Genomic DNA, 27,628 nt, shown 5'->3' on the forward strand with positions numbered 1-27,628 from the left:
TTTTTGGGGGGGGAGGGTAGCCCCATTTATATGCGGAATAATTTCTGTTGCTCCTATCAGTTGAAAAGGTTTTTTTAACCATTAGAGTGTGTCTACATTCGGCGTTTTCTGGAAAGCTGGGAGACAGGTAGCAATCTATATTACTAATGTAGACTGTTATATTTCTACAAGTTTTTAATTTCCCGGTCTTCTGGCCAATTCTTCAGCCATCACTGTGCTTGTTTGTCCTTCTAGATTTCAGTTATTGAGAAAGTGTCTTCATTTAACTATTTATGTGAGTTTGTTGAAGTTTTTTTTTTTATTTTTTTTTAAGTCCCATAGCTCCTTTTTCCAATTTATTGCTTGATAAGGCTACCAAAAAACGGAACAACCAGTCTTCACTTCATAGTTTTGACATGCTGGCCCTTTGTGGTATCTTTTTGGGTCGTACCCAGAAACGGAAAAATGGAACAGTAGTACCAGTTTTTACTACCCAGTTTTCCATTTTTCGTCCCAGTTTGCCTGAAAACGTCGAATGTAGACGCAGCTTTAGCGCTTTAAAAGAGAGGGCGTTATATATAGCAAAAATATGTAAAGTTCAAACTAAAGTAATTTAGTATACCACCTATAAAACTGATTGTTCTATCATTGGATTTGTCTATTTTTTTTCATTATCTAGCATATAGAGTGTGATTTAGAACCATTCCCCATCATAAGGAGAGATGTTTAAAAAGCATTCTTACTTCATAATATGCCAAATTATCCTAGTTAATATAGGCTATCTTCCCAAGGGAGTACCTTTATCCTCACTATTACACTTGTTTTTCCAGTTTTTCAATCATATTTTTCAATATTTTGTCTTTTCTCCAAGTCTTGAAAATTGTTTATAAAACAATCACTCAAGAGCCATCTAGCTATTCTAACTTAAATTTATTAATATTAGCCTATTTATATCTTTTTGGTAGATGGCATTAATGCTATTTAACTTTCATATATAGAATAGGTACTCCTGTATTAAATGCTCTCTTTTATATACTGCAATGGAAACCAGTCACTAAAAACCTGTTTTTGACAACTTAATTCAAGACACTACTATAGGGTAATACAATGTATAGTGTGGTTTTCATTGCATATACAATATTTAAACTGTTGTTTTTTTGGGGTTTAGGGGAGGAAGGTACGTAGGTTAGGTTACATAATAATATATGCTATACTTTACCCCCCCCCCCCCACCCCTAATGTACAAATATATAGCCTAAATCTGTTTCTAAACTATTATATATTCATCCTATTTTATTTTATTAGCATTAATCAAACTAGCACTATATAAAAGAGTGCATTTAATACAGGAGTACCATAGAATATTTTAAAATGGATAAATGCAATCAAATATGTTTATTTTTTTACAATTTTGTTGAAAAAAAATTGTACAACAGTGAAAATAGTGAGGATAAATTGCTCCCCCAGGAAAATATGTTAACTAGGATTATTTTGCATATTAAGAAGTAAGAATTTGTTTTCTTAACATACATTCTTATGATGGGGTCCTATGACTGGTCCTAAATTTATTCTTCATATAGATGTATTTCAATCACATAACAAAAATCATACTCTATTATATATAAATCACTAATCCCACATAGGATCCACAGCCTAGAAAGGAGAGGGATCATTAAACAAAACATTCAATTATTAAACATCTAACACATAAAATTTGAAATAATTGCTCATATAACAGACAGATGGGGAGAGAGACACTTATTAAAAAATAAATCCAAATTATAGAAAAGGAATTAAAAAAATATGGTTAATAATTAGAAATTATATCCAACAATTTATAGATTTTCAAACTAACCTTACAAGAATCAGCTGTCAGACATGTGAAAGTGCTAAAGGAATAACATTTCTGTGCAACAGAGAGGAGTATTTTCCTTACTCTTGAAGCTACAACCAGAGGATTAAAATTTCACACCCACAGCAAGATTCTCTGTTGGAGCTTCAACACCACCTTATTTTGCTGGCCAATGTGATTTAAGATAAAATCAGATCCTTTCTAGGAATGACAAGAACTCCTATGTTGTCAGAGCAATGCAGGTGACATGATGAGCTGTCAGATACAAAAGTAGGAGGCTAGATTATAGTGGGAAGTGTCCCGTGTAGCTGTAGAAAAGTAAACAAAGCACATGTAAGGACATACACTAAACAAAGATTGAAGAGTGGTTTGACAGCAGATGGATTTGCAAATTTTACAACTAGTCAATTCTTTCCACATAAACAACACAGTATAGGCTATAAATAATTTCTGAGACCACCTTGAAGCATGACAAAAAAAACAAAGAAGAGAAAAAATGATAATATTGCAAAAACTATGCAAATAATTTGGTCAAGATGTCTGTTTAACTGATGGGGTCCTATGACTGGTCCTAAATTTATTCTTCATATAGATGTATTTCAATCACATAACAAAAATCATACTCTATTATATATAAATCACTAATCCCACATAGGATCCACAGCCTAGAAAGGAGAGGGATCATTAAACAAAACATTCAATTATTAAACATCTAACACATAATATTTGAAATAATTGCTCATATAACAGACAGATGGGGAGAGAGACACTTATTAAAAAATAAATCCAAATTATAGAAAAGGAATTAAAAAAATATGGTTAATAATTAGAAATTATATCCAACAATTTATAGATTTTCAAACTAACCTTACAAGAATCAGCTGTCAGACATGTGAAAGTGCTAAAGGAATAACATTTCTGTGCAACAGAGAGGAGTATTTTCCTTACTCTTGAAGCTACAACCAGAGGATTAAAATTTCACACCCACAGCAAGATTCTCTGTTGGAGCTTCAACACCACCTTATTTTGCTGGCCAATGTGATTTAAGATAAAATCAGATCCTTTCTAGGAATGACAAGAACTCCTATGTTGTCAGAGCAATGCAGGTGACATGATGAGCTGTCAGATACAAAAGTAGGAGGCTAGATTATAGTGGGAAGTGTCCCGTGTAGCTGTAGAAAAGTAAACAAAGCACATGTAAGGACATACACTAAACAAAGATTGAAGAGTGGTTTGACAGCAGATGGATTTGCAAATTTTACAACTAGTCAATTCTTTCCACATAAACAACACAGTATAGGCTATAAATAATTTCTGAGACCACCTTGAAGTATGACAAAAAAAACAAAGAAGAGAAAAAAAGATAATATTGCAAAAACTATGCAAATAATTTGGTCAAGATGTCTGTTTAACTGTCTTCAGTGCAGAATATAATAATCTAAAATACTGCTAAAGAGTCCACAAGACAATATAAAAAACAATCCTTAAAACAAACACTCAACTTAAAATAAGACCCTTCACAATTATGCAAAGACAGGGTAACTGAATAAGAAATATGATAGTGAATGACAATTCAAGCTTTTAGTTTAAGGGAAGCTTGTTTAAAGGCTAATTGCTTACCTGGCACAGTATTATTAGAGATCCTATGAGGTTGCAAAGTATGATTTTGTAGATAGATTTATAAACAATTTGATATAAGGAATGTGTCAACAAAATTGTCCAGTTCACCAACAAATGTGGACACATAAACTAAATTAAGAATATATAAAACTTACTGGATTTAACTCAATTTATTACAAAATTGTAGTACTGAATAACAAACCTGATTACAAAGGAATAAATGTTACCTCTCTGTTTCTTCACTTTCCACTCATAAACAAGAGCCGATGACTCCATCTCAGCAGCTATATCTTTTTTGTTGTAGAGGAGCACAAGTGAGTCAAGTCTATCATAGCCCATGGTTGACCTCAATCAGTTTTTTACTATTTTCATTTTTTACCAAAAATCTGCTCACCTTCAGCTAAAGTCACGGGCATGGTTTTCGAAAAAAAAGCTCTATAGACAAGTGAAAGACCATGCTTAAGGTCTTTGGCAATAGAAAAGAGCTGTCCACCACTTTTCACATGATTTGATACCATAGAGACAATTGAGAATGCATGGGTAAGGATCAATCATCATAAATAGACTTACTGTAACACATACGCAAGGAAAAAAATCATTTGGACATCAGCTAAAAATCCTTGAAACACCAAAATTGACCAAGTGGCCCTTGAGATTATCTTTAAAAAATTCGTTTTAATAGCCCTAAGTTAGTGTGATTCTGTTTTCAAGACTTGGTAGTGGAAAATTCAAGGTTTCAAACCTAGAGGTTCAAAATGGCAAAAAGAGAAAGTAAGTAAATGGAGGGGAAAAGAATTATAGGTTCAGATATCCACTTTAAAGTATAGAATGAGGAACTTACCAAAGAGTTAAGTAGTGATGACAGTGTGTCACTTTCTTTTTTATTCAGCCCCTGGACAGCAGCATTGGCTTGAATTTGGAGAGGAAGTTCTTCTGATTTAGACTCTATGTTTTCACCAGCTTTTTTTAGGCAAAGTGGTGGACACTTACCCTTGCTTGGAGCATCAATACTAAGAATACTCTTGGTTTCTTTGTTTGCTCTGTCAACAAAGTCATGCTGCTAGCAACATCACCACTTTTATCAGAACTGTGAGCTTTTCATCTTGTTTTAAGTGCTGGATAAATTGCATTCCTGACTTAACAAAACCATAAGAATGTACATTCTTCTTTTGAATTTCTTTTGGATGGTTTAAGATAGAGCATCTTTATTTGAACATGGATAGAATTGTTTTACATAGTACTTTGCTGCATGAGTGCTATGGTAGCTGTATCAAACTCGCGAACAGTGACAGGCTCTGCAGCTTCTTTACAGTCTTCACACACCAACTTCATCCTTTTTCACTTATCTGTGTTCATTTTTTTTTCATCTGCTTTGTCAAGCCAGAAAGCTATTTTTGCACTCACAACACTTGTTCTTATATATTAATGAACTCAAAATATACAAACCAAGTTTACTTTCACAACAAGTGTCAAGTGATCTATTTATGTCAACTGGTGTGAAGTGATCTATATACCCTGGCATGTCCAGTTTCCAGTACATGATAAATTCTATCCAACAAGTTGGGATCCAGACCATGTTCATTTGCTGTGTGTCAACTCACACAGGTTAATTTGAAGAAAGAATCAGATTGGGACAACTGAAAATCACTCACACCTTGGACTTTAGTCCACACAAGTAGGGACCATCAGAGCAAGGTGTTGTTTCTGTGCACTGATGCCTTGGAACTTTGAAGATGGGGGGACCCTCTTCCTCCTTAGCTGCGCCCCAGGATTTTTGGACTTAAATTACAGTATACCAGGTCCATTGATGTGAACAAGGAAGTATTTTACTAGAATTTTTACCAAAGTTCTTCTTTTGGAGTCTCATAGGTGCTGAAAATGGACTGGGTGGCTTTCCTTGCTTTTATCTTGTCTTTTCAGTACCTATTAGTTGTCAGTGAAAAATGCCAGTTCAAAGATGTATTTTAGTCTATCTACTCTAGAAAGAATTACTCTATCTGGCCCATTTGCTTACAATGCTTAAATTAGGATAGATCCAATAAATATGTTAACTACTTCTTTCTCTGATCGTTGTATAGGCCCACAATGGCTAAATATAGGCCTATAAAACAAATTAGCCCTACCAAGAACTTGATCTTTTCTGATGCAACACTTGACCTAATTACCCTATGGAAATTTAAAATTTTTTGTCCCACATATTTTTTTTGTGACAAGATTCCTGGTACCAGGCTGCTAAAAACTTTGTGCCTGATATACTACTAGTCAGTCATTTAGCTAGGTTTTCTTCCTAGAGTTGTGTCTCTTTAACTTCTTTTTAATGAATAAACATCCATTAGGAGACCATTCCAAATGGAGGTGCAGTGTTTTACAAAGCTATTCTACAAGTACTCTGTGCAGAAGGTCTCCTCCTATAGGTAATCTGTACTTGTTCTTGACGCACATTCAAGATGCATCTAGGCTCGTTGTGGCAACCAGTAGAGGACGACATGCTTCTTGCCAGATATTTGGCTCAAGGGCTGTATGCTCCATGATCCCAAGCCAGTGACAATCTATGTTGCCCAAATTTTTGAAATCTCTCAATAGGCTCATGGTCAGACTTGGCTGTTGTGAGTCATGTTTTCTTCTTCCATGGTAGTGGAAGGCATTTGATGTATTTTTCATGTATGCTCTTCTTATCTCTGTGTGGTTTGATCAGACTACCTCAGAAACCTCATTTTGCCAACATCAGAGAAAGGTGGGCTATGCCCACATCTTCTCCTGATTTCAGCATTTGAGACTCTGTAAAAAAAAAAAAAAAAGGTGAATGCCCAGTATATGGAGAAGAACAGAGAGTATCATAGCTTATTAGACTCAGTGCTTTGGGCTTAGTGAGATTTTGCTGTGCTTCCAAAGGGAGTTTTTCAGCTACAGAAAGATATTCCTTGCTTATGATACACAATTCTGAATCTCCTCTGAGGGTTCTCCTATTGCGTTTGTCATGGAGCCAATGTATTTGAACAAACGACTGAATGTCCTTGATTTGGCTACCATTTAAGGTCATAGAGGGGTGCCAACTATCCCAGCAGTTCACATGGTTTTCTTCTTTGGTAGACTTATTTGGAGGCCAGTTGAGAGTGCTCTATTTGCTACTTTGTTTATCATCGCCTGGGCATTTGTAACAGACTCAGAAGTATGGCTACATCATCAGCACAGTCAAGATTCATGATGGAGAAGAATGGGTTTACTGCTACACCTTTGTACTTGTCAAGGACCATAAGAATTTGATTGATGACGTAGTTAAATGTAGTTCAACATTGTCATCAGGAAGAAGTTGAACTATATCCTTCTCAATCAGGACAAAATCCCAAAGCTCACTATCAACTCTAACTTGGGCCTTGGTTCCATCATAGTATGCCTTCAACAATATGAGGATCTTTTCAGGGATTTTCTTCTGCTGGTGCTTAAAGCAATGTTTTGGGATCTGTTGCAGGCTAAAGATCTGATCAAAACAGCCCATGTCTGGTGTAAATCCTGCTCTATTGGGTTGCATTTGACTCAGGCAGAGCTTATAGCAGCTCAAAAGGGACGTCATCTATCCCTGGGCTTTTGTGGTTTTAAATCAGTTTGATTGTTTGGACTCTCTAATTGGCAGGTCTGTGCAAAGATTTGCATAAGAAAGGTCTTATGGTGTGTTGAGTAAGGCTGTGGAGAATTGGCTTCTGATATTTATAACTCCTTGTCTGAGTAATTCTTGGGAGTGTGCCCGCCATCTTTTGATACATTTCTCCATACTTGTGAGCAGTTTCCCATTGTTTGAGCAAAGGGATGGTAGATTGTTTTTTCTTCCTGGAAATCTGACTCCACTGTGTTTCTTCATGTTTGATCTAACGGATCAGCAAACACCAGCAGAAGTAGAGATCATTTTTAGGAGAGAGGGTAGTGGATATGGTTGTAGAAAGCAGTTGTAGGTGTGATGTCAAGTCTCTTGCTTAAAAGTTGTGAAGCTACCCAATTGGTACTTCTGTTTGTCCTTGAGGCCATATTCTCTAAGTGACTCTCTGAGTGATGCCTGCAGGGTTTTAGGAGCCCATAGAAATAGCAGGCATCCACATTCAGCAATATGCTTAATGCATGACTTATACAGAGGAATAATCAAGATGGATGATAACTGGTTCTTAGAGCAAAGAATCAATCTCAGATTTCTTGCGCATGAAGATGGAATCTGATTAAGATGTATGTCTAAAGAGGAGTTTAAGGAGAGATGATTTTTTTTTTCATTCTCTTGATATATTCAAGAGATATTGTAGTTCAGTGCCAGATTAGGTCAAAACAACATAAATATTCTTGTTATTTTTTAAGTCAAAACAACATAAATATTCTTGTTATTAAACAAATTATTTACAATAATTTAAGTATACTTCTCTGTTTGCCAATCAAAGAATCCTCTCTCTCTTCTCTGTAGCTTCTCATAAGTATTCCTGGGGGGTTGTTTTGCTCTGCAAAGACCGCCAATTCTCACATTCTGATTGACTTGGTTCCCATTTTTAAACTTTTTGAATTAGACAAATATCATACCTGTGCAGAGGAGAAGGGCTCTCCCCACCCTTCTGACTCCCCCATCCCCATCCTCCTGAAAAATTATGGAACAACAATATACTGCTTTCTTATTTTCCAATCCCCTCTTTGTTCCCCTCAGAGGAGTAGACTTCTGTGTACTCATGAATAATTCCAAGAAATGCATTGTTCTGTAGTTTCTCTGCTTTTTTTTGCATTTAGTACTATAAATAGAACAAATTAATGGAACATTGAGCAAAGGAAAAGCTAAGCAAAAAAATATGTTAAACTCAGTGTTTTTATTCAAAAACCATAAAGTGTATATAGACCTTTGCTAAAGATTAGGCAGGGGACCAGAAACTTTATAATAGATTCATAGTTATCTGTATATCTGAATGTCATATTGTGATTTTCACCAATATTGCTGCCCTTATAATGTGCTTTGTATGCTTTTCCTGGTTTAGCTGCTCTTTGGAAAGGGTGTAGTAATCTTTGAGGAGAGGAAACCCCTCTCTACCTTTACCATGGACAGGTGTGGATTTAAATGTAATCTTCCATGGAGAAAAATCGCCTTATATCACTGTCAATTATAAACTTTTTGATTTTATATTTTCCTAAAAACTGAGAGAGATTTGCAGGGAGTGAATCCATCAAAGACAAGCAGACCAGGGTTTATGCATAGACCCACTAGGCCCTCGCCTAGGGACGCAAAAAAAAAAAAAAAAACACTGAGCGATTTTTTTCTTAACAAAAACTGGACTGATGTGATTTATTGTCGAATTGCCAGGTGCATTTTGCTGCTGTGCTGCCTATCCACAGAAAAGTGATGTTAAAACAACAAAGGATTTCCGTAGCCGCTCATAAACTGTCAGGTGTCCCTCAAAAATGATGAATTGACTTCTGTTCAGGGCTTCCACTATCCCCGAATTTTTGTGGATTTCTCAGTAAATCGCTTGGGCCTAGGGGCGCTGAAAACGCTTGGCCAAAGACTTAAATCCGGCCCTGAAGACAAGGTTCAAAAGGCCCACTACTAGAGGACTATGAAGATCTAAAAACTCATATAGTAAGTAGTAAGGAATATATAGTAGTAACTAGTGTGTAGTATAGTAGTATAGTAGTATGGAATGTAGAAAAATGAATATATTTGGTTTAAGCAGAATCATGTTTAAACGGGGTCATTATATGTACATCAATATTATTTACAGGCTAGACTGAAAATGAGAAGTCAGTTTTGGAGGAAAGTAGTTGTGCAAGTGTTGACTTCTAGATCAATTGTCTTAATAAGTACTGGTGGCATCATACTCAGTACATATATTTATTCTAATCCTCAAACCTGGGATCATAGATGGCCTAAGTTATTTAGCATTTCTTTTGCCCCTTATGTTCAAGCTGCTAGCAAGAAAATCCAGATTGAGGTAAGCACCATTTCTATGGTTTAGAATTTGTTACTCAAGTAAATCTATTGAGTTGCTGCTGATATAGCAGAGGTGTTTCCCAAAAACGGCCCAGATTGTTCTGCTGTTGTTAGTCCAAAACCCTGGGGTCACACTGCTACATTTTCACAAAACAAAGAAAACAATCATCTTTGTGACAAACAACAATAATTTTTTTACAAGAAGCAATGATGAATAACCATATCAATGATATATGTTTAGTGTATTTAAGTGTTCTTAAGCAGGCAACAGAGCAGAAAAAGTAGAAATCAGTTAAGGAACTAATCAGCTATTCCAACATACATAATATAAATTTCCAGTATAAAAAGGGGCTAGCTAAACAGACCCTTTGATGACTACTAAAATGCTTTGTTTGCAGGCTTAATTGCCTTGCTTGACCTGACAGCTTGTGTCTCCTCATAGATACAATCCTTACCTAGCTCATTACACTATCATGACAAATTACGTTTTTTCTTTTCAATGTAAATTATTCAGAGGATATTAATTATAATAAAATATTTTACTGGTGCATGTGATTTAATTATTGATGTTTTGTAGGGTAATAATTAGTAGATTTCTTAACTTGTTTGTTACAGTGTAAATTGTTTAATATGGAAGTCAAAATCAATATTTGGTAAGTAAATAAATATCAGTAGTAAATATATCATAAATAATGTTTAATTTTCACCAAAGCTGATGTACAAGAGTTTTGGGGGTCTGTATTTTTAACTATGAGGCAACAGTTACAGTTTGGACATCCTAATGCAGAGCACAGAGTGTTGTCAAATGGGTTCAAATTTCAGTCTTAGTTCAGATTAGAAGATGTCTGAGCTTGTTGATTACATATCTAAGGTTAAATTTACAACATGGGCCCAACAAAACACAGTAGCCTCAGTGGTAGGGGGATTGGGCATTTGCCTCCCTTGATATTTTTGCCCCCCTCCTACTTGATTTTGAAAAATACTTGTTTTGCAGTTTTCAGTGAAAAATAGCTTTTTTGGTATATTATAGATGAAATTAAAAAAATACCCCTCTAGATTATGAAAAATATATTCTCCCCCTATAATTCCTGTGAGTTGAAACTGCTGAGTAGTTTGTGTAGTCGGGAAAATATTGCAGGATGCTAAAGTAAATAAAAGAGTGTCACATGTGGATTTTGTAATGGCTTTCAGTTTTCAACACTGTATCCAAGGATGGCTTGTTGATTAAAGGAGAATATTGTAATTTGTAAGTCCCATATAAAAATATGGTAAATGAATGTTTTAAAAATGGGGGGGGGGGTGATTTTTCCTAAAGGTGCTATTTGACGGCTCTTATAGTTGCTGATTACAAATATGCAGCTAATCTGAGGTTAAAAAAAAACAAAAAAAACACACACACACAACATGCACCATTACATGTTTTTGCAAATGGTCTTCTATTTTCTCTGTGTTTGTGTTGATTGATGGTTTTTTCAGCTTGTTGAATACTTTTCTGAGACTGGTATTGCAATATAGATGTCCAAAAGCAAATAGGGTGGTGTATGCAAGTATTTCACAAGTTGCGTTTAGTTTCCACCAATGTGTATTCAAGGGCATTTTAAGTATCTAATTACAAAAACATAACTGAAATCTCTGATGAGTGTTCTGCAATAAAATAGAGCATGCAACCTACCTTCTCAAGAAATTCTCTCAATTTCCACCATAGTTGGTATATAGGATTTTGTAGCCTTTTCCACCGTAAACTAGCGTTCTGTTGCCAACCCGTTTAGCCCCCCCCCCCCCTAAGGGTCTGAATATCATTTGCTCTTTATTGAAAACAAACTTAATCCGTTTTGATTATAAAATTTGTAAAAGACTAACATACTGTTGAAACCTCCATGAAAATTTAATTTTTTAACGTCAGTGTGTTTGTAACTAGAAATTTAATTTTGCTAGTCTAAAGCTGAAGGCTTTTGGAGTCACTAAATACAAGTATAAGCAGGAATTGTAATTTGAATGTCTTAAAAAGTCTCCCGTCTACCATTATTTGTATCAAATGATTCTGAGCTCTTTGGTTATTAACCTTGGGCTAATATTGTAACATGAAATTCCAAAAGCAGTATACAATGAGTTGACCTAAAGTTGGTCGACTCATTAAATTCGTTAATCATTGTCTACTTGCTAGCATAAACTTTGGAAAGATTGACATATCTTTCGCTCGTTTGCCCTACCCTGTTATGTACATACCCTGTTATGGGGTTGAAATTCTCTTTCTAGGAGTTTCTGTTTGTTTTGGGTGAAATTTATTCTTTGATAGTAATTTCTTGTCGTTTTAAATTTTAAAGATTATGGAACTTTATTTCTGCTCGTCTTAAGTTTTAATATAGCTCTTCACTTTTTTTTCTAAAATCTTATCTTAAAGGAAGTGTTTAAAGAATTATTTTCTTTTCATTTTTTACTGTCAAAGTTTTATTATTTGTTAATATTAATGAATATTTTTCCTTTTTTTTAGGTTTTCAGCTTAAGGATTGAAACGCAGGATTCCAATATAAATCCTTACGTTGCATAAGATGTTCTGAGCGTTGACTTTGTTGTATTCAATATAATTATTGCGTGGATTTCGTTCAATTTGACATCAAGGTTTAGGACAGTTTTTGAACTAAGCTTTGGATTCAAAAGCAATTTGAAACCTTATGGTAGAATTTTGAAAAAATTACATGATAATGAAAGAGAATAAACGTATATCAGACACATAACTCAGCTGTCTTTGTTTCTGGCTCTTTAGATTCTCTTATTTGTGAATTCAACGTGAGTATTTGTTTGGTTTAGTGTGGTTTGGTGTCATTTTAACAACCTGGATCTAGATAACGTCTTTGCGTTGAGTTCAACATCCCTCTCAAAATTACCTGAAAGTTCAATCTTAATGCATGAGGCAGTCTTAATATATTTCACATAAACGCTTTTGACAACCTGAATGCACACAGTGTCTTTTTATTTATTCCATCATCTCCCTCAACATTCCCCGAAAATTTGAACTAATTACCCTAACTGTCCCTGAGATATTGCAGAAGGGCCGTTTTGACAACCTGGATATCCATGGTGTCTTTTAATTTAGTTCAACATTCCCCTCAACATTCTTTGAAAGTTTCAGCTTAATACCCTTAGATGTTTCTGAGAAGTTTCACCTTAATATTCTTATTCGTCCTTGAGATATTGTACACATCATTTTGACAACCTGGTGGCGCATACTATCTATTGATTTAATTCAATATTAGCCTTAAAATTCCCTAAAAATTGTCCACTTAATACCCTTAGCTGTTCCTCAGGTATTGCAGATATGCTCTTTTGACAACATGGATGCACATGACGTCTTTTATTAAGATCAATATTCCCCTCAATATTCTGTGAAAGTTTCAATTTAATACCCTCAACTGTTCCTGAAATATTTGAGATATTCTATATATGCCGTTTTGGCAACCTGAATGCATATAATGTCTTCTAATTTAGCTCAACATTCCCTAAAAGTTTCAATTGAATACCCCTAACCGTTCCTGAGATACTGCGGAAGCGCCCTTTTGACAATCTGGATGTTGAACATTCAGTCCAACACTCCCCTCAACACTCCCTGAAAGTTTCAACTTAATACTCATAGCTGTTCCTGGTATTGCAGATATGCCCTTTTAAGCACTTGGATGTACGTGGTGTCTTCTGATGTATTTCAATATCCCCCTCAACATTCCCTGGTATTGTCAACTTTATAATCTTGATCATTTCTGAGATGTTGCAGATAAGCTCTGTTGACGAGCTGGATGCACTGAAGCTCATTTGATTTAGTTTAATTGCGGTAGCAAAAGTGGTAGCTGTAGAGGTAGCAGTCATAGTCGCAGTCACAACTGAGGTAGTAGGGGTTGTAGTCCCGGTCGCAGTGCAGTGACAGTCAAAAGTAGTCTCAATCGTAAGTACTTCTAGTCGCAGTCATAAGTAGTCGCAAATAGTTGCAGCCGCAATTATTTGCATTCGTAAATGCAAGTAGCCGCGAGTAGTCGCAGTCACAGTCGCGAGTGGCCGCAGTTACAGTCACAAGTAGTCGCAGACGCAAGTAGTCGCAGTCGCAGCTAAAAGTAATTTTAGTTGAAAATAGTCGCAGTTGCGATTTGTTTCAGTCGCAAGTAGTTGTAGTCACAGTCACAAGCATTCGCAGACGCAAGTAGTTTCAGTCGTATTCATGAATAGATGTAGTCGCTGTCGCAGGTAGCCACAGTCACTGTCGAAGTCACAAGTAGTCTCTGTAGCCGTATCAGGTAGTTGCAGTTGCTAGTAATCGTGGTCGCAAGTAGTTGCAGTCGTAGTCGCAAGTAGATCCAGTTGCACTCATAAATAGTCGTAGTCATAATCGCAAACAATCACAGTCACAAAAGTAGTCTATGTTGCAAATAGTCGTAGTCGCAGTCGGAATTAGTCGTAGTCGCAGCTTTCAAGTACTTGCAATCGCAACTAGTTGCAGCTGCAGTCGCAGTCATAAATGGTTGCAGCAATAGGAGTAGTAGCAGTAGTAGCCCTGCAAGTTTCAAGTTAATACCCATAGCCGTTCCTTTGATATTTCAGATAAGCCATTTTTTTAACCTTGATGCACATAGTGTCTTTTGGTTTGGTTCAACATTCCCTGAAGTTTTAAATTAATACTCTCAGTATTTTTGGAGACTTAGGGTCTAATATGCCCCTTTGTCCTAATAATAAATTCTGTGTGTAAGAAACGGGTAACTTGCATAGTTTACAGCCCTTGCCCCAGAGGCTGTGAGGGGTCGTGTCGTCTTTTGAGGCGTATTAATTTGACTTTTAGACTATTGGGAACAAAGTGCCTTTCTTAAAATTTTGATTGGAGGTCCTTAGGGGGAAGGCAGCTAAAAGGGGTGGAGGGAGGCTGGTTGTACTCCAGTCACTTTTGATTCTTAAAAAGGGCACAAGAGCTTTCAATTTCGAATCGAGTCAGTCAACTTCAAAGTTTCTGCAACCGCTCCTTCTATATGAAGAGGCTTTAGGAAAAAATATATTGTAGGCATAAAGTTCTTTATTATGGTTGACGCTAGAGCAAGCTCAGTTGTCCACATTACTATTTGTGTGTGCAAATACTATGTTAGTTACAGTGAATAAAAAATAAATGTTTAAGCCGTTATTCTTCCCCAAAAAGTAAAGGTGGACCTAAATCTGGAAACGAGTATAAACTAAACTTCTGATACCAAGGTCCTGGAAAGTATTGCAGTAACTGTAACCCATGGGTCACTGCTACTTAGCAATATAACCGATAATGCATATCATAATGGACCCAAATCCTCTAATGGCTCAGCACAATGTTTAGCTTCTAGTTCCTGCTAAGCTTGTTTGAGATCTAAATAGTTAATGCTTTTGAATTAGATGACAAGACTGTATTCTGTTTTTGCTCACATAAGTCTAATGGAGCTCGGACACCCGTTGCATAACTGGAGATGTTAACCAGGTTTTATCTTATAGATCTTCAGGTGGTCTGGTAATCAGGCGCATAAAAAAGAGACTTTGTTAACCTTACATCGTCCCCACCTTCTATAGAGATCAGATTAGTGCAGGCAGTATAAAGGTATTAATATGAGTCTAGATCCTAGTTCCCACCCAAGTTTGGTTGACATCAGGCACCTTGTCTGATAAGTAATAAATAACTTTAACCCTCTATAGATACAAGAAGCAATAACTATGAAAAAACTTAAGAAACTTATAACCGAGGACACACATACATATCACCAAAAATACACATAAACGAACATGGCAATCCAAAACGTGTCAAATCAGTGAAAGACAACTCAGCAGAAAATCAACTACTGAATCGAATCGAACTTGAATACCAAGAAAATATTTCTAAAATATAAAACAGCAAACGAATTTGATACCGTTCAGAAACGAAAGAAAGCATCTTCAAGTCAGAGCCCGGAAGAAAATATTTGGAGTAAAAGCGCGTCATAAGGTGACCGAGCGTTTCCTGATCAAATTGACCTCAATCTAGAAATAAGCCTATTAGGTTTTTACGAACTACTGTTCATTTTTTGGGGGTGACATTTTTCGTCAAAGAAAATTGTATCATTCTTTTCTAATTTTTTATTTCCAGTTGCCTTATTTATCTTTGTTTTAGAGTTTGGATCCTGATAGCCCGGCCTTTCTATCTACCTTAGCAACACGCGAGAGACGATTTGTCCAGTTTTCTTCTGTTGATTATAATGGTCAATTATATATGACTCCAAGAGATTTCTTGGACAGTGTTACTGGAAGAGAAGCACGGCGTAAATATTTTTTTTTTTTTTTTTTACCAAAACTACAAGGGCTTACTTTGTTACTTGCCTACGTTTTCAAGATCTTTGGAAGATACTGAAGTTTTCTTTAATTTATTAATTAAATAGATTACTTAGACAAGTGCATGGGCGCCCATATGGGGGAGCAGGGGGGCTCCCGCCCCCCCCCCCCTGGCTGGATGGTGCTGCCTTATTTTTATATTTTTGTTCTGAGATTTCTATTATATAGCTTTAAAAGTACCAATTAGACGAGGTTTGCCCCCTCTGGAATTCAGCTTATGGGCGCCCATGGACAAATGGCATATTTCGTTCATTATCGTCGAAAATAATTTTCTCCCAATTTAAGAGATATGATTGATAAAAACACTCCAGTGAATATTTTGACGATTATTGATAAAGGTAAGAGTTTCTTGACATGCATAAGGAGTGTAGTTTAACGAAGCATTGTTGATAAATTTTATTTTTCTTATGTAAATGGTGCTATTAAATCTTGATGACACACCCAAAATTTGGTAATTAAATTACCAAATTTGGTTATTTGAAACTGAATGACCAGTTAGTCTTTAGAACAAGTAAGAATTTTGTTGAGAATATATTTCTTGATGCGATTAAGAACAGGCAAGAATTTTCTAGAACAGGTAAGAATTTTCTTGAGAAAAAGTTTCTTCATGCGATTAGGAATGGCTAATGACCTTGTACCTGTCTTCAACTAGATGGTAATAATCCTCAAAAGATCTGGAGCTGGTACCCTTCAGCAACCACCTGCTGCAGCTCTGTAAAAAAAAGACTGCTTACTCCTGTGATATGACTGAATTCAGCAGAGTGAATAACTATCGCAGCCTAAATTTATAACTATTCTAGTGCATTTAAGTATTACTTCATGTAATTTACTAGTGATATATTCAATAACTCATGGTATTCAAGCTTTTTTTTTTATCTGTCATTTATTTTGTACTTAAAAATACTATACACTGAGATGTCAAGACAAAAAAAAAGAAGAGGAATAATGATAAGAAATTGAAGAGCCCGGTGGCTAGCTTGCAGGGTTTTCTCAATTCAAAGTTCCTTTTTTGGTGTAATCACCACCCTAAAAAAAATTGTATCTTTGGGGTCTTCCCAGCTCGGTGAAAATGTCCACATTTTATTTTGACTTTTTCTTTGAGTAGGGGAGCTTGACTGGAGTTTAACTGCTATTGACTTGTGAAAAGATCCGCTGAAATATGAAGGACGATGGGAGATACAGAGAGAGATGTCTAATAATATTAGTCGTAGAGTATAAAAAGAAAACAGGCTTTCTAGGTATTACTCTGTTTTGTTGGTATCTGCAGAATTTTTTTTTTTTTTTTTTTTTTTTTTTATGGCGCAGGATTATGTTGATCTTTGCTTTTTTTATTTCCTATTTTTATATACATTCTTTTTCTGTTCATATAAAATCTCATTTTTTTGTTGTTATTTTTTTTTGTATGAAGATTTGTTGCTCCAAAGTTATTTCTGTAATTTGTTTATATAAGCAGCATAATGCTAAAATTATTTTATGCTTCCATATTTGGAGCTATGGAGTATTTAAGCATAGGCATTAGGGGGAGGCGTGACCGTTGCATGTTACAAATTTAAAAAAAAAACTTTTGAAAAGGACTAGTTGTAGAGCAAACAAACTAATGTCAAAGCAGAGTATTGACCTAGGCCTCCTCAGTGTTCGGTGGAATGACGTTACCAACAGAAAACCTGTTCTTAAATCTTAGTGTTTTGTGTATACTGGGGTGCATAATGTGCAAAATGGGGTGACAATTCTTTGTACATTGGTTTTATAGCCTATCAGCTATTGGGGAAACTACCCGGGCCAAAATAAATACAATATCAATCAATAAGATATTCTTTTCTCTCCGATTATACACATACGCCAATAGATTAAATACCCAACTGACAGAAACATGAAACCAACTGACAGTGAAAATGTTCACATTTTTTTTGCTGTTTCTTTGAGGGTGGGAGCTGAACTCGAGCTCAACTGCCATCTTCATAAAAAGAGCTCCCTAAATATGAAGCGTAGGAACGTGCGGGAAATACGTTGTTTGTATTGAGTATAGCTGGAAATAAATGTCTAATAGTATTAGTTATAGAGTATAAAAAAGATGAGCTTTTCTAGGTATTATTTTTGTTTTGTCGATAAGCGCATGCCTAGAATTTTTTTTTCTCGCCAGTGGATTATATTGATCTTGGATTCTCGTCCTTCTTTTATTTCCAATTTTGGATTACGTTCTTCTTCTGTTCGGATTTTGTTCTATTCTTTTTTATTTATTTTTTGTATGGGTTTATTTCTCCAAAGTTAGTTTTATACTTTGTTGAGCTTAGCAATGTAATGTTAGCACTCTTCTATGCTTCTACATTTGGAGCTGTGGAGCATTTACGCACATTTGATAATGGAAGTAAATGGTCTGTTGTAGAAAAACAAAATAAAAAATTAAACGCTTCCATGTCTAGGCATTTTTAGGGTAAGAGATTCAAAAGGATTGGCTGGAACCGCTATACCAATTGCACTTTTTTGTTTACCTATTAGATAATCTGTTAAAATCCAGGTTTTTGCTAATTTCTTCAGCTAAAGCTCTCTCCGCTGACATTGGTCTTGTTTCTTTTTTTTACTGATTAAATTTGTTTAGATCGATATGGCCGTCGACTTATCACTGATGACGACGTTACTCGTCTGTTAAATTGTACTCCGAAGTTATCTCAAGGATCAAAAAATTTCTTCAGAGATTTGAATGATGCAGGTTGGTATTTAGTAATGATTCAGGTTGTTTTTGTTTTCTGTTTTTTTTTTTTCATTTTTATTGAGTGTAACAAGAAACATAACAAGTATACAGTGTACTGTAACATATATATAATAAATAGTCTAAAGCGTGGATTGTGACCGTATATGAGGCCGTGTGACCGATGTAGGGTAAAGTAGAGAAGTGTGAGTGGCACTTTAAAGTAGAGTAATGCAGCCGGATTTGAATATAGGAATGTATACAAATGTATTCATTAAGGGTAAAGGTTCCACTGTCTTAAGAAAATATCCCCTGTTGTTTCTATTTGTTGTTTGTATTTATGATGGAAAGGCAGCGAAGTCTTCGTTGCTTTTTTTCCTCCCCTTTTCAGATAATACAACATGGGCAGCTAGCCGAATTCGTAAACTTAATTTTTTTTTCAACCATTTCCCCTAAAGTATTTTTTAGGCTTTCTATAATTTCTCCTGGATTCTTGGCTGTACACAATGAATTAAACTAGTACGATCTTAAATATCGCTCAAACGCGGGATTTTAAAAAATAAAGGTTCTCCGTATATTGACTCAGGAATTTGGCTATTTGCTTCTCTCCCTCCAGTGTGATTAAAAGCAGCATTACCTTGATCTAAGTTCATTGTTGACTAATCTTGAATTACTTTATTTGAGGGCGGTGAAATTTGTTCTGTGAAGTGGCTAGTTGTAGCAGGGGTGCAATATAAAACGTTTATAGATCTTAAATCGCTTGAAAATGGCCCTGCATTGAATTAGCTTGTAGAGAGGGTGTTACATGAAACCTTAACAGATAGTAAATCGCTTGAAAATAACCCAGCATTGAAATGGTTTATAGAGGGGGTGTCAGATGAAGCGTAGATAGTTGTTAAATCGCTTGAAAATGGGCCTGCATCAGTTTGGCTTGTAGAAGGAGTGTCAGATGAAACGTCGATAGATATTGAATCGCTTGAAAATAACCCAACATTGAAATGGCTTGTAGAGGGGTGTCAGATGAAGCGTTGATAGATGGTAAATCGCTTGAAAATAACCCAGCAGCTGTTAAATCGCTTGAAGATTGGCCGGCATCGATTTGGGTTGTAGAGGAGGTGCCAGATGAAACATTGATAGCCGTTAAATTGCATGAAAATCGATTGGCATCAATTTAACTTGTAGAGGGGAATGTTAGTTGAAGCCTATCGCCCTTTCTTCACTGGAGGGGCTTGGTCTGCTGTACCTTTGGTCATTGAACATATCTATTCTAGATCTATTAGTTCAAAAATGTCGTTGAACTTATTATGGAACGCCATTTTTCGCTTTAATGTTACCTCCGTGATGTTCTAAAACCGACTGATATCGCGAAAGGAAGGAAAAATATTTATAACAGTATGTGAGGCGGTAAGTAACAGGTGGCACTCTCTATAGGTCTTTTGTGGTAAGTTTTAAAAAACAGGGGGGAGTCGTTTTGAAAATAGAACTAAAGTTGGAACCAACAGGTGCAAAGAGAAGGAAAAACATACCAAAGTCTGTGGGTCCTAATATGTAAACAACAGATGGGGGTCAATACCCCATATAGAATAACCCATGTAGATGGAGAATGTTTACATGGCATTCTGCCACTTACAAACAGTAATTTACCCTCTCTTAGGGGTTGGTAAATGCAACAGAAAAAAATGTTGTGTCACACGCGCTATGCCCTGTGGTACCTGTAAATATGGAGATCGATATGTAAATCAAGTAGTGGGGACCCCTTTAAAATGCTAAATAGGGCCCCTAGGAAATGCCTCAAAAGACTCGCGGTTTTAACACCGCCTAGCGACCGACTTTGGAACTGAAAATCCCGTGTGGAACATTGTTCTATTTTCTACTGTGGTTCACTGGTGTCTTGAATTGGATGATGAAATGCTGATCAAAATTACTTGCCCTCTTTGCCCCCCCCCCCCCCCGTTTCAAAAATTAGGTAAATTTTTCCAGGTTCGTAGCTTTTGTTGGGTAGCTTTAAACTTGATGAGTTTTTTATATACTTCGAATCAATATAAGAAACTTATTCTTTTGTAATATATATATATATATATATTACTATCACGACTTGTTTTTTAGAGTTTCGGTTCCTATAAGCCCAAGGCACTCCTTGCTTACAGTTCATTACCAAAATTTTCGTAATTAACTGCACAATTCGATAGGTATTTTTTTAGTCATTTAGTTTAAAATTCGGCAATGCGAAGGATAAAAGGAAATGCGAAGGAAATGTTAATTCAGGTATATTTTATCACTTTAAATCCAACCAAATGGAAGATGTGAATCATTTTGGCCAAATTCTCTTTAGATTTTGCATTATTAATACCGCAACATAAGTGAATGCAGTATTTATTTTTAGTGTTTTAAAGAACCCAGTTATCTTTGTATTAACTAAGGTATTTTAGAAACTTTTGAAAGACTTTAAAAATAACTGATGAAACTATGGAGGGGTATAATTTTATTGACTTGTTTCGATGTCTAAGGGAAGTCTGACTGCTAGCATTAGATGATACAGTATGTGGAAAGGTTTGAAACCAACTGAATCTTGGTGTTTGGTAGGGGAGCAAAAGTACCCAGTATTACTTTAATTTGTTGCTCTCCACTTGCATGTCAAAGTCATCGCACTTTTCATAGCCAAAAATTATTTTGTTCCCGGTTTGTTCGTCATATAAAGTTGAAGTGTTTAGTAAAAAACATACAAGTCCAGTGTATGTAGTCAAGAACAAGAAGTCATACTAACCGGACAATAAGCAAAACACAACATATTTCTTCGCAATCACAAATGACATTTTTTGTTAAACACTTTGTTCTGTAAATTTGTTTCCTATTATAATTATGAAAAGTGAGAGTGTTATGTCATCCGAACTTATCTTCCTACCTAGAAGTATGAGTAGCATAAGTGATTTTGAATCTGAATAAAATTACTTTTGGGATTGATTTGTTTCAATACCAACTGATAGAACGATCAGGATAGGCCTCCGGATAAGTTATATACCAAATCCTCCAAACTCACCGCAGTTACTTCATTTTAGTTTTGCTCTCAAGCTGCACCTCAAAATTAACCTTGCATTTTTTTTTTCTGGTTTTGTACGACTATTGCCAAAGGCGAGGGATTCAGTTTTTGTTGTTGAACGTTGGGGAAATCATGTCTCAGCAAAACGGGCAATGAATAAAAATTTGTTTAACCAATGAGCTCCATTAGTGGAGAGGCAGGGGAATATACCCCTTAGTATTTTAGCCCCCTTATTATATTTTGAAGTTTGCCTTTTGGGGTATTTTCATTGATAAAAAGAAACAAAAAAAAACGACAAATTTGCCCCTCCCCAAGATTTTGAAAAAAAATGTTGCTTCCCCCTCCTAAATTTTTGTGCATTTACGCCTCTGTATCTCAAAAGCGACTGTGTATAAATAAGGCAATAAAATGCCGACCCTGCTATGATTAGGACATTGGTTTTCAAACATCTAGGCTACATTTTTTGACTAAAAAAAATTATTTAAAGTAAAAGCTGCGTATTGACTGTAAAAGGTTTCTTCTGATTTGTGTCTTGTGTTCATATTTTTAATACAATTCACTCTCGGACTTTTTTAAAAGAAGAGTATGTTTCCTGATGTTATTTCTTTTAGGTTTAATCTCGTATACGGAGTACTTGTTTTTCCTCTCAATTCTTACAAGTAAGTTCTTTAATTTTAATAAGTCTCAAAGTAGGTTCGTTGACACAGGCTTCCACTGCAGAATCTTTTTTTTTCGCGCAAACGATCGTTCTTAAGAAAATAAAATAAAAAAACAATAAGTTTTTTCAACTGAAAGTAAGGAGCAACATTGAAACTTGAAACAAACATGAATTATTCCGTATATGAGGGCATTTGCCCCCTTCTCAATACCTCGCTCTTCACGTTACAGTTTTTTAGTACTGTTAATAAAGCTTCTTATTCTCATTAAGCCACCCTTGTGTTTCGGAAGTCGTTGTTAAGGCATTGAGACTAAAAGTCAAACTTAGGGTTTTAAGTTTTAATGTTCCTCTTTACTTTCAATTAAAGAAAAGGGTTCTTTTTATTTAATTTCTGGTTGTTTTAAATAGTGCTGAAAAGTCCGGCTCCCCTCGACGGAAAATTCTCTCTTTCCAAAGAAAATTTCACGAAATAAAGCTCCTCTCACGTAAAATCCCTCCCCCCCGGACAATTCCATCCTTGCTGAAAATCTTCCAGAAAAATTTCTTGTGGACAATTCCACCTGCAAAATTCTTCATCGTATACCTTCATTTGAAAAAGAATTTAATTTCTGGTCGTTTTTCAAATCATGTCGGAAATGTTGGAAACCTCCCAGACAATTCTAACCCAGCTGAAAGTTCCCCCCAATTTCCACATTGAAATCCAAATAATTGAAAATTTTCATTTGTTCAATTTAGTCGGCAGAGAGAAAGTTTGACAAATAAAGAATTTCGTGTAGGAATTCTGGCAAATTCACCCAGTGTGAAATTTCCCCTTCCCTCCTCATGGAAAATTCTCACCGTGGAAAATCCCCCCGAGCAGAAAATTCCCCTACCCAAAAAATGTCTGTATACTTCCCAATAACGCATACTTTACAAACAATGGATCAATTTCACAACCTACAGCCCTTTCCCTAGGAGCTGCGGGGTTATCCCCAAAGGCATACTTATTGGACATTTTAACTATGTTGTATAAAATGGCTATCAAAAAATTTTGATCGAGCGACTTTGGGATAAAAGGAGCGTGGGAAGGGGGCTAGATGAGCTACAATCTTTTAGATCACTTGAAAAAGGCACTAAAAATTTTTACTTTTGATCAAATGAGCCCTCCCCCGATATTCTTGGATCACTAGTTTGATACCCCTAAACAATAAATAATTAAACACGCATCCATGATTTTTCTTTTGGCAAAAAATGCAAAATTCCAGATTTTTGTATACATGAGCTTGAAACCTCTACAACAGGGTTCTTAGATATGCTGTATCTGATGGTGAGATTTTAATTAAGATTGCTTGACTTTTTTTGGGGGCGGGAGGCTCTTTCCCAAAAATTGTGCAATTTTTTCCAGGGTCCTAACTTTTAATTGGTATTATTAGGCTTAATTAACTCTATATATGTTGAATCCAAATAAAAATTCGGTTCTTTTGATATCAGTTGTTATCAATACGCTCGCTTTTTAGAGTCTCGGTTACTATTGAACCCCGTCGTTCCTTACTTACAGTTTGTTACCACGAACTGTTTGATCCGGTTTTCACAGCTCTTTTCTTTGCTACACTTTTTTCATCTTTGTCCAATATCACCAGTTCCCCTTCAATTTCTTCTAGTCTAAGCGGCGTAGTCTCCTCAACATTAATTTTCAAACCTGCTTTTGCACCCTGGATCCTCAAAACCTCCAAAAATTCATTTATTTTGCTAAGGTTTTTATCTAGGACATTCAATTCACCTGGATAAGCTGTGTCTAGGAGATTTTTCCCTTTTCTTTTGGGTCACTGGTCCCCATAGGCTTTTCCGTGTTCCTTAGGACAAAGTCGTTAAAAAAATCGTATAAACGGAGATAGGACACAACCCTGCTTGAATCCTGATCCCACACCAAACCAGTTACTAACCTCACTCCCTGCCTTAATTGAAGCAATATTGTTCTCGTACATAGCACTAATGGCTTTTTGTACGTATCTGGTTTCCGTGCAAGTAAAGGACTTTCACTAAAGTTTTTCTATAGGCTGAATTGAATGCCTATTCGTAATCTATTAAACTGAGAACTATATGATTCTGATGATTCAGACGCTTCTCAATTATTCATTCAAGAGAGGAACGTTGGTTTCCACTCCCCTTCCTAAAGCCGGAATATTCTTTTCTTAAAACCTCATCTACTGCATCTCTTAGTCTAATGCGCGTCATCATGCTAAGTTACTTGTCTCCTACAAAAATCAAGCTAATGCCTATAACTATTTATCAACTTCCTTATAAAGGAATTCAGTTAAAATGTTCCTAGAATCACTAGATACTTCACGTTTTTCAAAAATCATCCTCATAATCTTCAATGGTTTATCTGTAACGCAACCATATCAAAAGCTCATTTACCACACCATCAGCACCCAAGGCTTAATTATTTATTAATCCTTTTAGTACTGCTTCCAACTCCTCTTCGCAAAATAAAGCTTCCTTCACCTCCACATTATAAAAAAATCATTCTTTTTAATATCATTTCCTACAATTTCATCTCGGTGTAGCACATTCTCAAAATGTTCTGTCTATTTCTCTTTACCGCTTTCCTTATCACTAGTTGATGCTTCGTTCCTGTCTTTAACAGGGACAAGTCCAGTGTGGCTACTTTCTCTCAGTTTCTTAAAATGACTACAATATATTACTGCTATGCAGTCTGACTGCATCTTCTAGGTCCTCAGCAGTCATACCCGTGGCCTCCATTTCACTCTAATTATGCCTTCTCTTCCTATAAATGATTTTTTTTCGCATGGGGGTTATTGGTGAATTTTCACTCAAACATCATAATATAAAACAAGATTTATAGAATTTTTGTAGTAAAATACATGTAAGGCACTAGTACCCAGTATAATTTTTATTTATATCACCAACACATCAGGTAAGCTCGATTGAGACAAGACCATGATAAGTTCGATTCATTTCATATATTACAAAATCATCTAGTTCTCAGGAAAATATAATTGGAACTACGATAAAATTTTGTGCGATAAATTTGTATATTTTTCTTTAAAGTATGAGCTATATTCCTCAATTAAAACCCAAAATCTGAGACGGTAGTTCTTTCAGAAGTTTTTGGCAGCCTTAAAAAAAAATACAGACAAAGAATTGCTGAAGCAAAGCCAAAATTTTTAATTGTATATTAAAGTGCTTCGAGATTGTCATGCTCGCATTCCAGTAAAATTAAAATGAAGCTGCATCAGCAGGCCAATTGTGAATGAATTAAATGTGATGGTTTCAACATGTTTCATAATCGGACAGATGTTGTCCGTCATTGACAGCTTTCATTTTCTCGTATAGAATTTATGTGGGATGAACGACTCCCATTTCCCATATAGCCTACCATTTGTTTTTTATTTGGATGCCCTAACATGTCTTTTTGACGAGTTTATGTGGACCTATGGTTGGCAATATTTTCAGCGCTGAAGTATGCCACCAGGCATGTGCGCTGTTTTGTGACATTTATTTATGTATGTGTTATAAATAAAAATATTCTAGTCTACTCTTATTCTACCCTATCCATTTCGCTGTCTTTAGTGTCTTTCAACCCATCGATCCCCTTCAAGGATATTTACTTCCTCTGCTCTGATTTCTCTTTCGTCCTTGGCTACTATTGACCTATTAAGGTCTTGTCTGTAATATTGAGTCACGTCTAGAATTTTTTTTTATTCTGTTCACTGGGTTTGAATCACCATTACACGTGATTAATTTAAAAAGCTTTTCCCCCAATAATAAATTTTTCAAAGAAAAGTAGATTGAACCAAAAATGAGCATAAATAAAGTCAAATATTTTTCCCATCGCAAAACTACCACAATGCACTATCAATGAATAACTGAAACCCAAAACGAACAGAAATTACAAAAATAACCTAGCCAAACTCAAAACGAGGTGCAACTAAAATGGGTAGGGCTGACGCCCCCATGCCTTCTGAGGACCAGTACATAATTTGCACTTTACTTAAAACAATCTTTATTTTGAGCTGAATGTTTCTATTTCTCATAATATCGAAGAAAGATATAAAAAAAGAACGATTTATTATTTCTTTTAATTTTAAGATTTAAGATTTATTTATTCATTTACATTAATATCTATTGTATGTTTGTTTGCATTGATTGTTTATTTAATTTCTGTTAGTTTTAAGTTTCATTTATACTTCAATAGCAAAATATTTTTTTTCGTTTTAAGCTTGATTTGGATATTCAATCTAAGCATTACTCGCTTTAAGATCTATTTATTCATTTATATCATTACTTGCTGTATGTTTTTTGCTATGATTGTTTATTTAATTTCTGTTCGTTTTGGGTTTCATTTATTCTTTAATAGTAATTTCTGGTCGTTTTGAGTTTGAATTTTAACAGGTATCTGTATTTGCTGATCTTAAATTTAAAATGGCCTTCAATTTTCATTGAAAAACTTGTTTTTCGGAAAGTTTTTTTTAATTAATTTTTATTTGTTTTTGGTTGCAAAACGTTTCAAGTTTTTAAAAATTCATTATTTAAAAAATCAAACTTTAAAAAAAAATCAAATGTTCATCAAAGTATCAAAACAAAGTATGCCTTCCCAAGGCCAGAACATAATTTGCACTTTGCTGAAAAAATACAAATGAATGTGCATTGTCAGTTTAATATACATATAGGCCTACTGATATTTAATAATAAAAATGTTAATATTATTTGAAGTACTAAAAGTAAAAAAATTATATTTTTTTCAGTAAAGTGCAAATTATGTTCTGGCCTTGGGAAGGCATATGGGTTTTGAGCCCAACTTATGTTAATTTCTGCTCGTTTTGAGTTTGACTCGGTTATTTATTTATTTTCTGTTCGTTTTGGGTTTCTTTTATTATCGATGCTGATTTGTGGTACTTCCACGCTTGATAGATTATTTGATTTTATTTTTGCTAATTTTTTGTTTAATGGAGTTCTTTACTTTTCTTTGAAAAACTTATTTTGTGGAAATTTTTTTTTAATTAATTTCTGTTAGTTTTTTATTGACATAGTCTTTTCAGGGAAAAAGAAAATAATACTTTAAATCTTTTCGTTTTTTGAGACTTTATAGTTTGGCCTGCTATTTGTATGCTGGAGAAAAATTTTCAGCAATTTTCAACAAAATACACCCTTTTAAAAATCTGGACACAAATAGTACTGTTTAATTTAGTTTCATACCTCCTCTAGTTGACCTGAAATGGAAATAAGAGCAGAAGTAGCCCAAAAGTTTGAACATAATACCCTCAGACGTTCTTGGGATACTGCTGAGATGCCTTATTGGGAATTAGCATTAACACAGTGCATTTTGATTTAATCTTAAGGCAACATTTAGTTTTTAAACATAATGGGCAAATGAGAGAGTGGGCGTGGGAGGGGGATTAATTGCCCTCCAATTACAACCCTTACCCTAAGGGCTGTTAGGGTGGTTGTCATTCTCTAAGACCTAATTTCCAGAACTTTCAACTACGTTAAAC

General features: G+C 35.3%; 1 protein-coding gene across 3 annotated transcripts in view; it reads left to right on the forward strand.

Annotated features, from left to right (window-relative positions):
• The first annotated feature begins 563 nt into the window (after positions 1-563).
• The window catches only part of MICU3 (Mitochondrial calcium uptake 3), a 68,127-nt gene continuing 41,062 nt past the window's right edge, over positions 564-27,628 (forward strand). For all 3 annotated transcript variants that reach the window (XM_089089748.1, XM_089089747.1, XM_089089745.1), the window contains exons 1-5: positions 564-587; positions 9,190-9,399; positions 15,535-15,682; positions 18,349-18,459; positions 22,087-22,134. In XM_089089748.1, coding sequence (XP_088945874.1) covers positions 9,202-9,399; positions 15,535-15,682; positions 18,349-18,459; positions 22,087-22,134 — 505 coding nt within the window. In that variant the 5' untranslated portion in view covers positions 564-587; positions 9,190-9,201. The remainder of the gene's footprint in view (positions 588-9,189; positions 9,400-15,534; positions 15,683-18,348; positions 18,460-22,086; positions 22,135-27,628) is intronic.

This window comes from Artemia sp. Qi Xiang Cuo, chromosome 5, assembly GCF_049724085.1.
Source record: "Artemia sp. Qi Xiang Cuo chromosome 5, ASM4972408v1, whole genome shotgun sequence".
In the NCBI taxonomy this organism is placed as follows: Eukaryota; Metazoa; Arthropoda; class Branchiopoda; order Anostraca; family Artemiidae; genus Artemia; species Artemia sp. Qi Xiang Cuo.